Below are 11,443 nucleotides of genomic sequence, written 5' to 3' on the forward strand. Positions count from 1 at the left end.
AGGGACAGCGCGTGAGTGGGGGAGGGGCAGAGAGAGGGAGACACCGAATCCGAAGCAGGATCCAGGCTCCGAGCCGTCAGCACAGAGCCCGACGCGGGGCTCGAACTCACAGACCGTGAGATCATGACCTGAGCCGAAGTCGGCCCCTCAACCGACGGAGCCACCCAGGCGCCCCATCTTATCATCAGAGTCTCTTAATTCTTCGGTTTGTCATCGGGAATTCAAATACTCTTTCCAGGTGGTTCCGTTGACAGCAGGTCGGGTCCTAACCTTCAACCCCCCACTCCCACCCCCTGCCTTGCCGTGCTGACACGGTAGTGGGCAGGCCACTCCGCTAGAGGCTGGGGACCCCTCTGTGCTGCTTGCTCCCGTGAGTCTGGGCCATCGCTTGATGGGAGGGATTTGGGTACATCTGGGCCCCCCCCCCAGGGGCCCCCCTTCTCCTGGGAGGACCAGCAGGAATCGTGGAGCCTCGGGAGGCCCGAGCAGGGGCTCGGGGAGGCGCAGGGGTCAGGAGCTCTTGCCCACCACCCCTGACCCTGCAGCACTGACCTCGGTCCCCGAGCCCTGGCCCAGTTCCCGAAACTGAGCCCACCCACGGATCTCAGCCTTCTGTCTGTCACCGACCAACTGTTCCTTGTCTGAGCTCGGCAGTGTCTCCCCACGTCACCCGGGCCTCCCCACCCCGTGCCCCCACTCTTCTGGTCCCACCGTGGCCTGGTCTGGCTGCCTTCCCGCTGCGAGCCCTTGCTGAGAGCTGTCGAAAGGGATCAGCCGCAGGGGCTTCCCGCCTCTGTGTGAACACCCCGCGTGCACCTGTCTGCCCTCTCTCAGACTCGTGTGGTGATGTCCGTCCATTGTCGTCCAGACCCTCTCCTCTGGGGGTTTTCTTGGCACGCTCACTCCTGGGGTCTGCTGTCCACTCCCTGGGTGTTGTAGGGGTGAGCCTGGGTCTACACGGGGGCCTGGGAGAGGGGTAAGGGCCTGCTGATTGTGCGTGCGTGTGTGTGTGTGTGTGTGTGTAGTTTAGCAGGGGGCAGGTTGCAGACCTGGGGAGATGGGAGCTCCAGCTTGAGCCTGGGGACCTGGGGGCAGGGCAGGAGGTCCGGGCCCGCAGCGGTTGTGTGGAATTGCAGTGCAAGGCTTTGGAGGAAGGGGAGGCCGGCCGGGGCCTCTGCCTGTCCTTCCCCAAGACGTCGTGGGGCTGGGCTGCGCCTCATCTCAGAAGCAGCCTCTGGGCCTCTCTGGGTCCCGGATCTGCCTCTTCCCTCCTCTGTGTCTCTGTTCACTCCTTTCTAAGCCTGTGTCTTGAGATCCTGTTTCTGTCTTAGGACAGAAGCAAATATAATCAGGGCGCCTGGGGAGCCCAGTTGGTTGAGCACCTGACTCTCGGTTTTGGCTCAGGTCCTGATCTCACGGTTCGTGGGATCGAGCCCCGCGTCCGACTCTGTGCTGATGGTGCAGAGCCTGCTTGGGATTCTCTCTCCCCCTCTCTCGCTTCCCCTCCCCCACTCATGCTCACTGTCTCTCTCTCTCTCAAAATAAATAAACATTGAAAAAAAGAGAAGCAGGAGCACCTGGGTGGCTCAGTCGGTTAAGCGTCCGACTCTGGCTCAGGTCACCGTCTCGCAGTTTGCGAGTTCGAGCCCCGCGTTGAGCTCTGTGCTGACAGCTCGGAGCCTGGAGCCCGCTTCGGATTCTGTGTCTCCTCCTCTCTCCTGCTCACGCTCTGTCTCTCTTTCTCTCTTGAAAATAAATCAACATTAAAAAAGATGGAACAAATAAATTAAAAAAAAAAAAAAGCAAATACAGCCCCAACTGGTGGGTGTGCGCAAAGGAGGCCCCGTCTCCTGTGCTGAATGAACTGTGGATTTCTTAGGGAAAAGCAAGGGGGGCCGTCTAGGGTACTCTGGACCACAGATGGCAGCCTGGGCCCTCTGCCTCCTCTCTCCCCCTCGGGGCCTCTGACGGGCCATTCGGATGCCACATGTGTTTCTGTGCCCCTTTGCTGAGCACGGACTCTCTCAACCGTCTTCTCTCTCCCTGGGGCACAGACAGACCCCAACAGTCCCCTGGATCTGTCCAGGCCTCTCTGAGACCTGAAAAGAAAGTGGGTGGGAAGATGGGATGTTTGGGGTGGAGACTGGGTGAGGGAAAGGGAGAGGAGGAGTTGGGGTGGGGGTGGGGGGCTCCCGGGAGTGGCCTCTCTTCCTCTGTTGAGGATGAGCCCAGAGAGAGACACGGGCTGGGGGCTGGTCTCAGAGCCAGGGGGCTGGGCCTCTGCTGTGAAAACCAAGCTGACACTCAGTGCACTCATTCGTCACCAGCCTCCAAACCCCGCAGGGCTCAGGGCACAAGGCAGGAAGGCCGTCAGCTTCATTTATGGGCCCCAAACTGCAAGGAGGTGGCAATTAGCCCTTAGTGGGTCAAAGGAGAACAACAATGTGACTTGCCTTTTGAGGCTCTGAGGGCCCCCGGTGTGGAGCCCTCAAAAGTGGCTGTTCTTCTAGGAGTATCTAGGTCCTCAGTTTCCCCCAGCACACGTCCCCTGCGACCCCCCCCCCCACTCCGACCCAGTAAAAGTGCCCCTGGTGGGCCCTGTCTTCCGGATCACTTTGGAGCCCAAGCCCCACTCCCTGCTGATAGCTTCCTGCACCGGCTCCCCAGCTGTCGCTCGGGGAGCTTGACTGCTGGTGGGCTTAGGCTGTGGAGCAGGACTCGGGGGTGGGGGGATCCTTTGTTAGGGGGCTAGGTTGCTTCTGGTGGGCTCACGCCTATTTGGAACCCCCTCCCAAACCCTCAATTCACACACTGATCCGTGTTGGTATGACGCTGCTGGTGTTGTCCCAGAGCTAAGGGATCAATAGGCTGGCCAGTCTGCCCTTTAGCAGATGGGGACTGAAGTCTTCCCGTGTCTCAAGTCAAACTTCATTCTGATCCCCATGAATCGTGTGGCCCGCTTAACGCACGTCCATAACCTAACCACAGTCCACCCTAGCTCAAATCCCGAACGCAGAAACCACAAACCCCAGCCTCAACCTACTGGAACCCCAACTCTAAGTCGGCCTCGGCCCAGCCTCCCGTTTGGCTGTAGCCGCATTACCACACGTGGCTGTGAATGAACCCCTCGCTCGCGCCTTATCCTAACACGGACCCCAGCCGCACACCCTAGCCTCAGCTCTCGCTGTCACTCTAGCCTAATCTAGCCCTAGTTCCTCAAGCGTGACCTCGAGCTCATTGGTGATCCCAACCGCCCGACCCAGCCTTCGCCCCGGCTCTGATATGAACCGACAGCCAGGACCCAATCCACCAGCCCTACACTTGACCCTGATGGAGCCACAGCTTTCCTCTTTGCCGTGCAGTCCCGCTTCTTCCTGGCCCCCCCGGTTCTCTGCCCCCCTCCCCCATCACTGGCCTTCCAAGCTTCTACCCCGTGGGTACATCTACTAACCCACACGACCACCGAGCCCTTTCCTTGGGCCGCTCTGGGTTGAGGGTCAGGATGCCCGGGCGTTCCCCCCCCCCCACTTTGCCAGGCTCAGCAGCAGCAGGTGGGCTGAATCCCCCCTCCCCGTCTGTAAAGGGGGGATAATGATCCTTGCTCTCCCGAGGGTGCAGGGCAATCTCATAAACCTCAAAATAAACAAGGAAATACAGATATTCGTTGGTACCTCTGGTGGGCCCTAGAGCACCCTGTCATTGCTGAGGAGGGGGGGCGGAGGGATTTGGAGCACAGAGGTGCGTGGACTCCTCGCGCTTCCTCGTTGAGCTGGCCCTGGCCCCGGCCCGTAACTCTCCCCTAGGCTCTTCACCCCTGCCCTCCCTGTGGCCCCTGTCAGCGACGGCCCCTCTGAGGGAGCTGAGCTGCTCAATGGGACCACGCAGGACCTGACCCCCACCATCGCGGGTGGGCGGTCCTGGGACCCCCTAGGCCAACGAGCCGGGGGGCTGGTCCTCCGCCTTGTCGCTCTGCCTCCTCCCCTACCCACCCAGCTCCAACCTGCCCAGGTCACCCCAGTGAGCAGTCCAGGTCTCGAGGGGCCTAGTCTCCCCTCCTGTGCCTGGAAGCAAGGGCACCAAGTGACCCCTGAAAGGTGTGCACGAGCAGAGACGTGATGCGCGCACGCCCCCTTCCTGGTCTTTCCGGTGGCCCCCAACACCCCCGCGCCCAGGAACCCCCTGCGCTCGGGGCTGGCCTCACCTCAGGTAGGGGTGGGCGCCACAGCTCCCTAGGGGCAGCCAGGGGAAGCCCCTGTGCCCATGCACGCCTCCCTCTTTCAGCCCTGGGGAGACCCGACTCCCTTTGAAGGGCCAGAGGCCTCAGGGGAAGGCGGGCTGGACGTTCCCGGGGCTCTTTCATCTGCCTGGGCCTTCCTTCCAGCCCGAGTCCCCTTTCCTGCTGCCCCTTCCCACAGACCTCAACCAGGGGCGGGGGGGGGGGGGCGGTTCCCCCAGGGTCACAGATGAGCTTGCAGGAAAGGCTGGGTCAGACCCCTGTGTCCCTGGGCCCAGGTTAACCCTTCCCAGCCTGGCCACCTTTCCTCCCCAGGCCTGGCTCTCCTTCCGCTTCCCCGTCTCCCCGGGGGAAGGAGGCAGCAAATGAGTGGTGAGGGGAGCTCTGTGGACGCTGTAGAACCAGGCGACTGTTGTTACCCCGAGCATGGGGCCAGGAGGAAGTGGAAGCTTAACAGGTGCCTAATTACAAGTCCCGCCGGCCTCCCTTTGCCACTCTCGGGAGAGGGAAGAGCTTGGGTGAGGGCTGGGTAATACCCGGGTAGGCCGCTCTGTCACCCCGATAATTAAGGCTCCCGGGGCTCCTCCCCAAGGCGGGGACCGGGCCCCCTCCCTCCTATAGAAATAACTCCGGCTGTGGCCCCGGCACTCACTGCACCTTCCTGCCACCCCGGGCAGTGTCTGGGCCCTCCGCTCCCCTTCCCTCCACCTGTCCCCACACACCCACCACCGCTGGCCCCAGGGACACCCAGCCCAAGCGGAGGAAACACCAAGCCTAGAGACATGGCAGTCCGAGGAGCGTTCCACCTTCTGCTCGTGTGCCTGAGCCCAGGTATGGGGCTGGGCATCCGGCAGGGACACCCACGCGATGCCAGGAGGGCAGGGAAAGGGACCACAACGGGCCCGCAGAGGCCCCGCTGCCAGCTGGCTGGGGATATGGCCAAGACGGCCCCGTGCCCGAGGGTCTGGGGCACAGGCCTTGATGGATCTTCGCGGTGCCTGTGAGCCGTGTGGGGCTCGGACGTGCACGCACACGCTGTGCACGGAGAGCAGGGCTTGCCTGGAGAGCTTGCCTGGGGATCTGGGGGTGGGGCAGGGTGTCAGGCGCACGGCGAGGCTGGCGTCGCCGGGGAGGCTCTCCCCGGAAAGGCCCCTTTTCCTCTCTGTGTGCTGTTCCCCCGGGGAGGACCCACTCCCACCCCCAGGCTAGAGCCAAGGGCAGGGAGTTGCTTTGAGAGGAGACAGCGCCCCCTAGGAGACGGACTGTGCTCTGAGAGCTCCAGGGTAGCGCCACCCCCCAGGATGAGATGGGCGGTGGGGATGGCGCCTCCCAGAGCCCCCTCACCCCGAGGGGGCACACCTCGAGAGCAGGGCTCAGAGGTTGATGCTGTGGCCCCCTGCCCCTGTTGGGGCAAGTCCCAGCAGGAGCCCCTGTGCGTGGGCATCGCTGGAAATGGCTGAGACCCTCCTGGGGTCTGGGTTCGCAGGAGCGGGTTTGTGGGAGGAACTCAGGGAGCATTTTCGGCCTTCGTGCACATGTGTGTGTGTGTGTGTGTGTGTGTGTGAGAGAGAGAGAGAGAGAGAGAGAGGGAGAGAGAGAGACTGCATTACTGGCAGGGTGACAGCAGGCCCCCCTCACGAAGCCCCAGCTGTGGTCTGGGGACCCGGGACACGTCCATGTGTGTGGTGCGGGGCGCGGGCGTGGCAGGACAGACCGGCGCTCTGTGTGTCTATGCTCCAACACCCTCTCTCTGCTCTGTCACCTCCAGAGGGAGGGTTAGGAGCTGTGCAGGCAGCTGGGAAACGCACCAAGGACGCCCACAGGGGGCGCACAGTCCCTGGTGCTTTGGCGGGGGGAGGGGAGGGGGCCCACTGCGTCGCCTTGGCCCCCTTCCTCCCTCCTTCTCTCCAGGGACTCCTGTCCAGCTCTCTCTCCTTGGCTCTCTTCCCTCTCTTGTCTCGTGCTCCCTGCAAGACTTCCTCAGTGCAGGAGCAGGAGGGACCAAGGTGAGACAGCGAGGAGTGAGGGGTGTGGAAAGGCTGGAGCCCCGCGGACAGGGCGGAGGTCGAGAGGCTTCTGGAGAGACTGAAAGGCTAGGGTGAGGCTCCCTGGCCCGGGACAAGGGAAGACACTGCCTAGTGCAGGGTGGAGGCGCTCTCATTCAGCCTGTCCCCTCCTTCCCCAGCCCCCTCCCCTACAGATCTACCCTCCTGCTGGGCTGCTGGGCCAGCCCCCTGGGCATGGGGACAGCCCTCCCGGCAGCCCTTCCCAGGCTGGAGCCTCTGCTCTCTGGGCTCTGGCTCATCGCTGGTGTGCCTCCTGGCGCCCCAGGAGCTGGCAGTCAGTGCCAGGATCCTTATCTCGGGAGAGCCGATCGCATCTCCCTTGGCCCGGGGCTGGAGGAGGTGTCCTCACGATCCGCTAGTGCCCCGTGGCCGCCCGCCTGCTCTGGGTCACCCTGGAGCCTGTAGGGTTACGGCTGCTGGCCCTGCCGGGGTTGGGGGCGGGGCGGGGGGCGTTAAAAAGGCCCCTGCTGGCCCTCTGGAAGCGAACCAAGCTTCTGCAGGGACGTGTAGTGTTGAGCGGATGCGCACGGGGAGGGCGCCGTGGGCAGGGATGCATGCCTTCCGGATGAACGCGCACTGTGCGTGCAGACGCGTGTCTGTCTGGATCTGACGGGTGTCTGTGTGGGTAGCAAAGTGGGACCCGCATAGAGATGTGTCTGCGTTTTGAAGGTCTGTTAAGTGTGGCGATGCGGGGCGGTGACCGTGTGAAACCGGAGGTGTGAGACACTCTAACAGAGACGCGGGCCCGAGAGATCCGGAGAAGGGCAGAGCGGGAGTTGCCGAGACCAGGGCTGGGACTCCGGGGATTTGCTGGCTGTCTGGTGGGCCGGAGCGTGAGCCAGGCCGGGCCAGGGGCCTGGGCAGGGAGGGCTGCGGGAGCCTGGGGGGTGGAGCCTGCCTGTCCTGCCTGCCAAGGTCGGGGCGGCCCCCCCCCCCCACTCCCCACACTCCGTATTCCTCTCTGGGTCCAACCGGTTGGGGCTAGTGCTTGCCTGGGGCTCCAGGGGAGGGAGGGCAAGGAGCTGGGTCCTGAGCTTCCAGATCTTGGCTTCTCAGCGGGGCTGACTCAGTGGAACCAGGGCTGTGAGCAGTGGGAGGGGCCCCAACTGGAGCCAGCATGTGTGGGCGGCTGTGCCTGAGCCATTCGATGGCACAGGGGGACGGACACAAAATCCACAATGCCATGTGTCATCACACAAGGCTCAGACTGTCCTACGGATGCATGTGGCCATATTCCCAGGCCCAGGCCACGAGCAGCACCAGACCCACGCAGCCAGGCTCCCGGTCTCAGCCGCCTGCCATCGCGCACAGGCACGAGCGATCACTCAGCGCCCTGACACAGCCAGTCACACGTGGTCACACCCAAGGGTACAGCCACAGACACGCAGGTGTCATACGCAGAGACACCTGCAATCATGTCATGTCTTCGACTCCTTGGGCTGGAAAGGGACCCCAGCGGCCATGGCATCCACCCTCCGGTCTCCACGCGGGAACACTCTCTTGGCCCAGAAAAAGGCATCTTTTAATGAGCCAGGATTTTCCATCGGAGCGTTCAACTCTGGTCGCTTCGCGTGCTTACACACACACACACACACACACACGCACGCACGCACACGCGCGTGCGCGCACACACACACACACACAGCAGCCACTCCTCCCCAGGCAGTTCCATGCAGGATGGCGGAGAGAGGGGCAGAAGCTGACTGCCCCCGCCCCCTGGTCTTCTCTCCCCCCTCCCCCCACCTGCCCTGCCCCTCCCTTAGCACTGCTGTCTGCCGTGCGGATCAACGGGGATGGCCAGGAGATCCTGTACCTGGCAGAAGGTGATAATGTGAGGCTGGGCTGCCCCTACATCCTGGACCCTGAGGACTATGGTCCCAATGGGCTGGACATCGAGTGGATGCAGGTCAATTCAGACCCCTCACACCGGGAGAATGTGGTGAGTGCTGGGCTTAGGGTTCCCCTTGCCCCACCTGTAGGCCAGCCTGAGGGGAAAAGGAGGGCAGAGGAGGAAATGAAGACCTTGAACGTCCCCAGTGGCCTCTCCAGGGATGAGGCGACAGGCCCACGGGCTCTGTAATCACAAATCACCATTAGTTGGCCTTCTCCCACCTGCTCCGGAGGGCAGGGGAGGCCTCGGGACGGTCCCAGCCTGACCCGACACTTTCCGACACTTTCCAAAGCGCCTGATCTCATCTGCTCTCGCACATTCACTGGGAGGTTAATGGGTCAGGTATCATCGTCAGCATCTTTCAGCAGAGAAAGCGGAGTCGGGGAGAAGTTCGGTGAAATGCCCGAGGCCACCGAGCCACGTGGCCCTCCTTGGCCGTGCCTGGCTCACCACTTCCGTTTCCTCTCTTTCTTCCCAGTTCCTTAGTTACCAGGACAAGAGGATCAATCATGGCAACCTTCCCCACCTGCAGCAGAGGGTCCGCTTTGCAGCCTCAGACCCCAGCCAGTATGACGCCTCCATCAACCTCATGAACCTGCAGGTGTCTGACACGGCCACCTACGAGTGTCGGGTGAAGAAGACCACCATGGCCAGCCGGAAGGTCATCGTCACTGTCCAAGGTATGGCCGGACTCCTCCGGGCGCCCCCCGCTCCCCCCCCCCCCAGGCTCCAGAGCCCCTCGGCCGGGCCCCGGCTCACACCTGCCCGGTTCCCCGCAGCGCGGCCCGCGGTGCCCCTGTGCTGGTCTGAGGGCCACATGACCCACGGCAACGACGTGGTGCTCAAGTGCTTTGCCAACGGAGGCACCCCGCCCCTCTCCTACAAGTGGGCCAAGATCAGCGGGCACACCCACCCCTACCGCGCCGGTTCCTACCACTCGCAGCACAACTTCCACTCGGAGCTCTCCTACCAGGAGTCCTTCCACAGCTCCCTGAACCAAGGTGGGTCTGAGCGAACAGCGGGACCTTGGGGGGACACACCGACAGAGCCAGGCCGGTGTGTGTGTGTGTGTGTGCGCGCACGCGCGCGCGCGCGCGCGCGGGTGCATCCGCCCTCCCTCCTTCCCTCCCCACCGGCAGTGGTCTAGGCTGGGGTGGCCCCCGGGCCCTTGCCACAGCCCTGTGGTGCTTTTTCAGTTTCAGGCCTGAACAACGGCGACCTGGTGCTGAAGGACATCTCCCGGGAGGATGACGGGCTCTATCAGTGCACGGTGGCCAACCACGTGGGCTACAGTGTGTGCGTGGTGGAGGTGAAGGTCTCAGGTGGGTGCAGGGGCAGCGGCCCTGGGGGCCCTGGGGCGGGGAGGGCGGGACTGGAGGAGCCTGGGCTGTCTGCTCTGCCTTCCCATTTCCATCAGGGCCGGGAGGCCGCGGGGGACACAGGCATCTCCTCATCCTTCCTCACTGGGCGTCCCGGGGCCCCGACACCCGCTGGGACCCTCGCTCTCTTCCCCACAGAGGGCCGGCCCCACACTTCCTGGTTAGGAGGCACCTGCCGGGCTGCAGAAGCCTGACTGTCTTCACTTGTCTCCACAGACTCCCGGCGCATAGGCATGATCATAGGCGCAGTGCTGGGCTCCCTGCTCATGCTGGGCTGTCTGCTGGTGGGCATCTGGGGGCTCGTCTGCTGCTGCTGCGGGGGCGCCGGGGCCGGCGGCTCCCGCGGTGCCTTCGGCTACGGCAACGGCGGCGGGGTCGGCGGAGGGGCCTGCGGCGACTTGGCTAGTGAGATCAGGTAAAACCTGATGCATGCTGCGTGCTGCCGAGCGGCAGGGGACCGGCGCCCTGCCCCTCCTCACCCCTGCCTGCCACCGGGCCGGCCGGGACCCCCACCCCCACCCTGCCGGCCATCGCCAGGAGTGCCGGGGACCGCAGCATGTCGACCTGCCACCCGCCGTGGCTCCTCTCTCCCCGTCCCGCGCCAGTCTTCAACTCTGCTCCCCTGCCCTCCGTCTCCCTCCTGTCTATGCACCTCTCTGTGCATCTTGTCTAGACTGTAAGCTCCTGGAGGGCAGGGACCGTATTTTTTTCCCCCCCCCCCCCCCCCCGTGTTTGCCCTGTTTCACGCCGGTGACAACTCTGGACATGCTTATTTAAGAAGAGTCAATAGTAAGGATAGTGCTAATAAGGTATATTAGAAACCGACTAGAAATAAAAATAGAACAAGCCTAGGAGTGCTAATGACTGCAAAGCCCCGGGGAAGGAGGCAAAGGTGGAGAAGGAGGTCGAGGGGCAGAGGTGAGGAGAGGAGAAGGCGAGGGCGAGGCTGGTGTTAGCTAAGGAGAGCGAAGGACAGGGAAGGCGGCTCCTCCCGGGCCTCCGAGCCTCCCTCCCCGTCTCGGGGACGGCTGCGCACGTCGGAAGGGGCCGGGGGGCGCCCGTGGGGCTGCCCGCCGGGGGCTGGCGGACGCTCGCGGACCGGCCCCGTGTGCGGCGTGGGGTCGCCGGCCAGGAGGAGGCAGAGGAGAGCAGGCGGAGGCCGAGGGAGAGGCGAGGCGCCGGTGGAGGGCGGCGCGGGGCCGAGAGGCTGCCGGCGGCCCCCGCTCCGGCCAGGCCGTGCCCACGCCGCGCCCGGAGGAGCCCGCTCACCCGCCCGCCTGTTGTTTCCACAGAGAGGACGCCGAGGCGCCCGGGTGCAAGGCCGGCGGGCGCGGCCGCAGCGTCACCCACCTGCTGGGGTACCCGACGCAGACCGTCAGCCGCTCCCTGCGCCGCAAGTACGCGCCCCCGCCCTGCGGCGGCCCCGAGGACGTGGCCCTGGCGCCCTGCGCCGCCTCCGCCGCCGCCGCCGCCGCCTGCGAAGCGGGCCCCTCCCCGGTCTACGTCAAGGTCAAGAGCGCGGAGCCCGCCGACTGCGCCGAGGGGCCGCGGGAGCGCACCGACGGCCTCCTGGTGTGAGCGCGCCGCGGGGCTCCCCGCCCGCAGCTGGGGACGCGCTCCGCCCCGCGCCCGCCGCGCCCGCCCGGGCCTCCGGGCCTCCGGGCCCCACGGCGCCTCCCCCGGGGCCCGCGCGCGGTGGCGGGGGGTCGGGGGGACGGCGGGGGGGTGGGTAGGGGGCAGCGCCGAGCGCGGTCGAGGCCGGAGGCCCGGCGTCCCCAGGCGAGGCGGAGGGCCCCGGGGCCGGCAGTGGGTGCGGGTCCGGACTGGATGGTTGCGTGTCAGGTCTGAGCTCCCGAGCGGCGGTGTTAGCACA

The 11,443-nt window shown here is 64.8% G+C and overlaps 1 protein-coding gene across 1 annotated transcript; it reads left to right on the plus strand.

Moving 5' to 3' along the window:
• The first annotated feature begins 5,016 nt into the window (after nt 1–5,016).
• On the plus strand, nt 5,017–11,148 carry VSIG8 (V-set and immunoglobulin domain containing 8). The gene is made up of 7 exons (XM_030303369.1): nt 5,017–5,065; nt 8,064–8,239; nt 8,670–8,871; nt 8,971–9,192; nt 9,394–9,513; nt 9,787–9,985; nt 10,863–11,148. Exons 1-7 carry the CDS (start codon nt 5,017–5,019, stop codon nt 11,146–11,148), a joined length of 1,254 nt encoding a protein of 417 aa, XP_030159229.1.
• The last annotated feature ends 295 nt before the right edge of the window (nt 11,149–11,443 follow it).

The sequence above is a fragment of the Lynx canadensis genome, chromosome F1, assembly GCF_007474595.2.
Source record: "Lynx canadensis isolate LIC74 chromosome F1, mLynCan4.pri.v2, whole genome shotgun sequence".
Taxonomy (NCBI): domain Eukaryota; kingdom Metazoa; phylum Chordata; class Mammalia; order Carnivora; family Felidae; genus Lynx; species Lynx canadensis.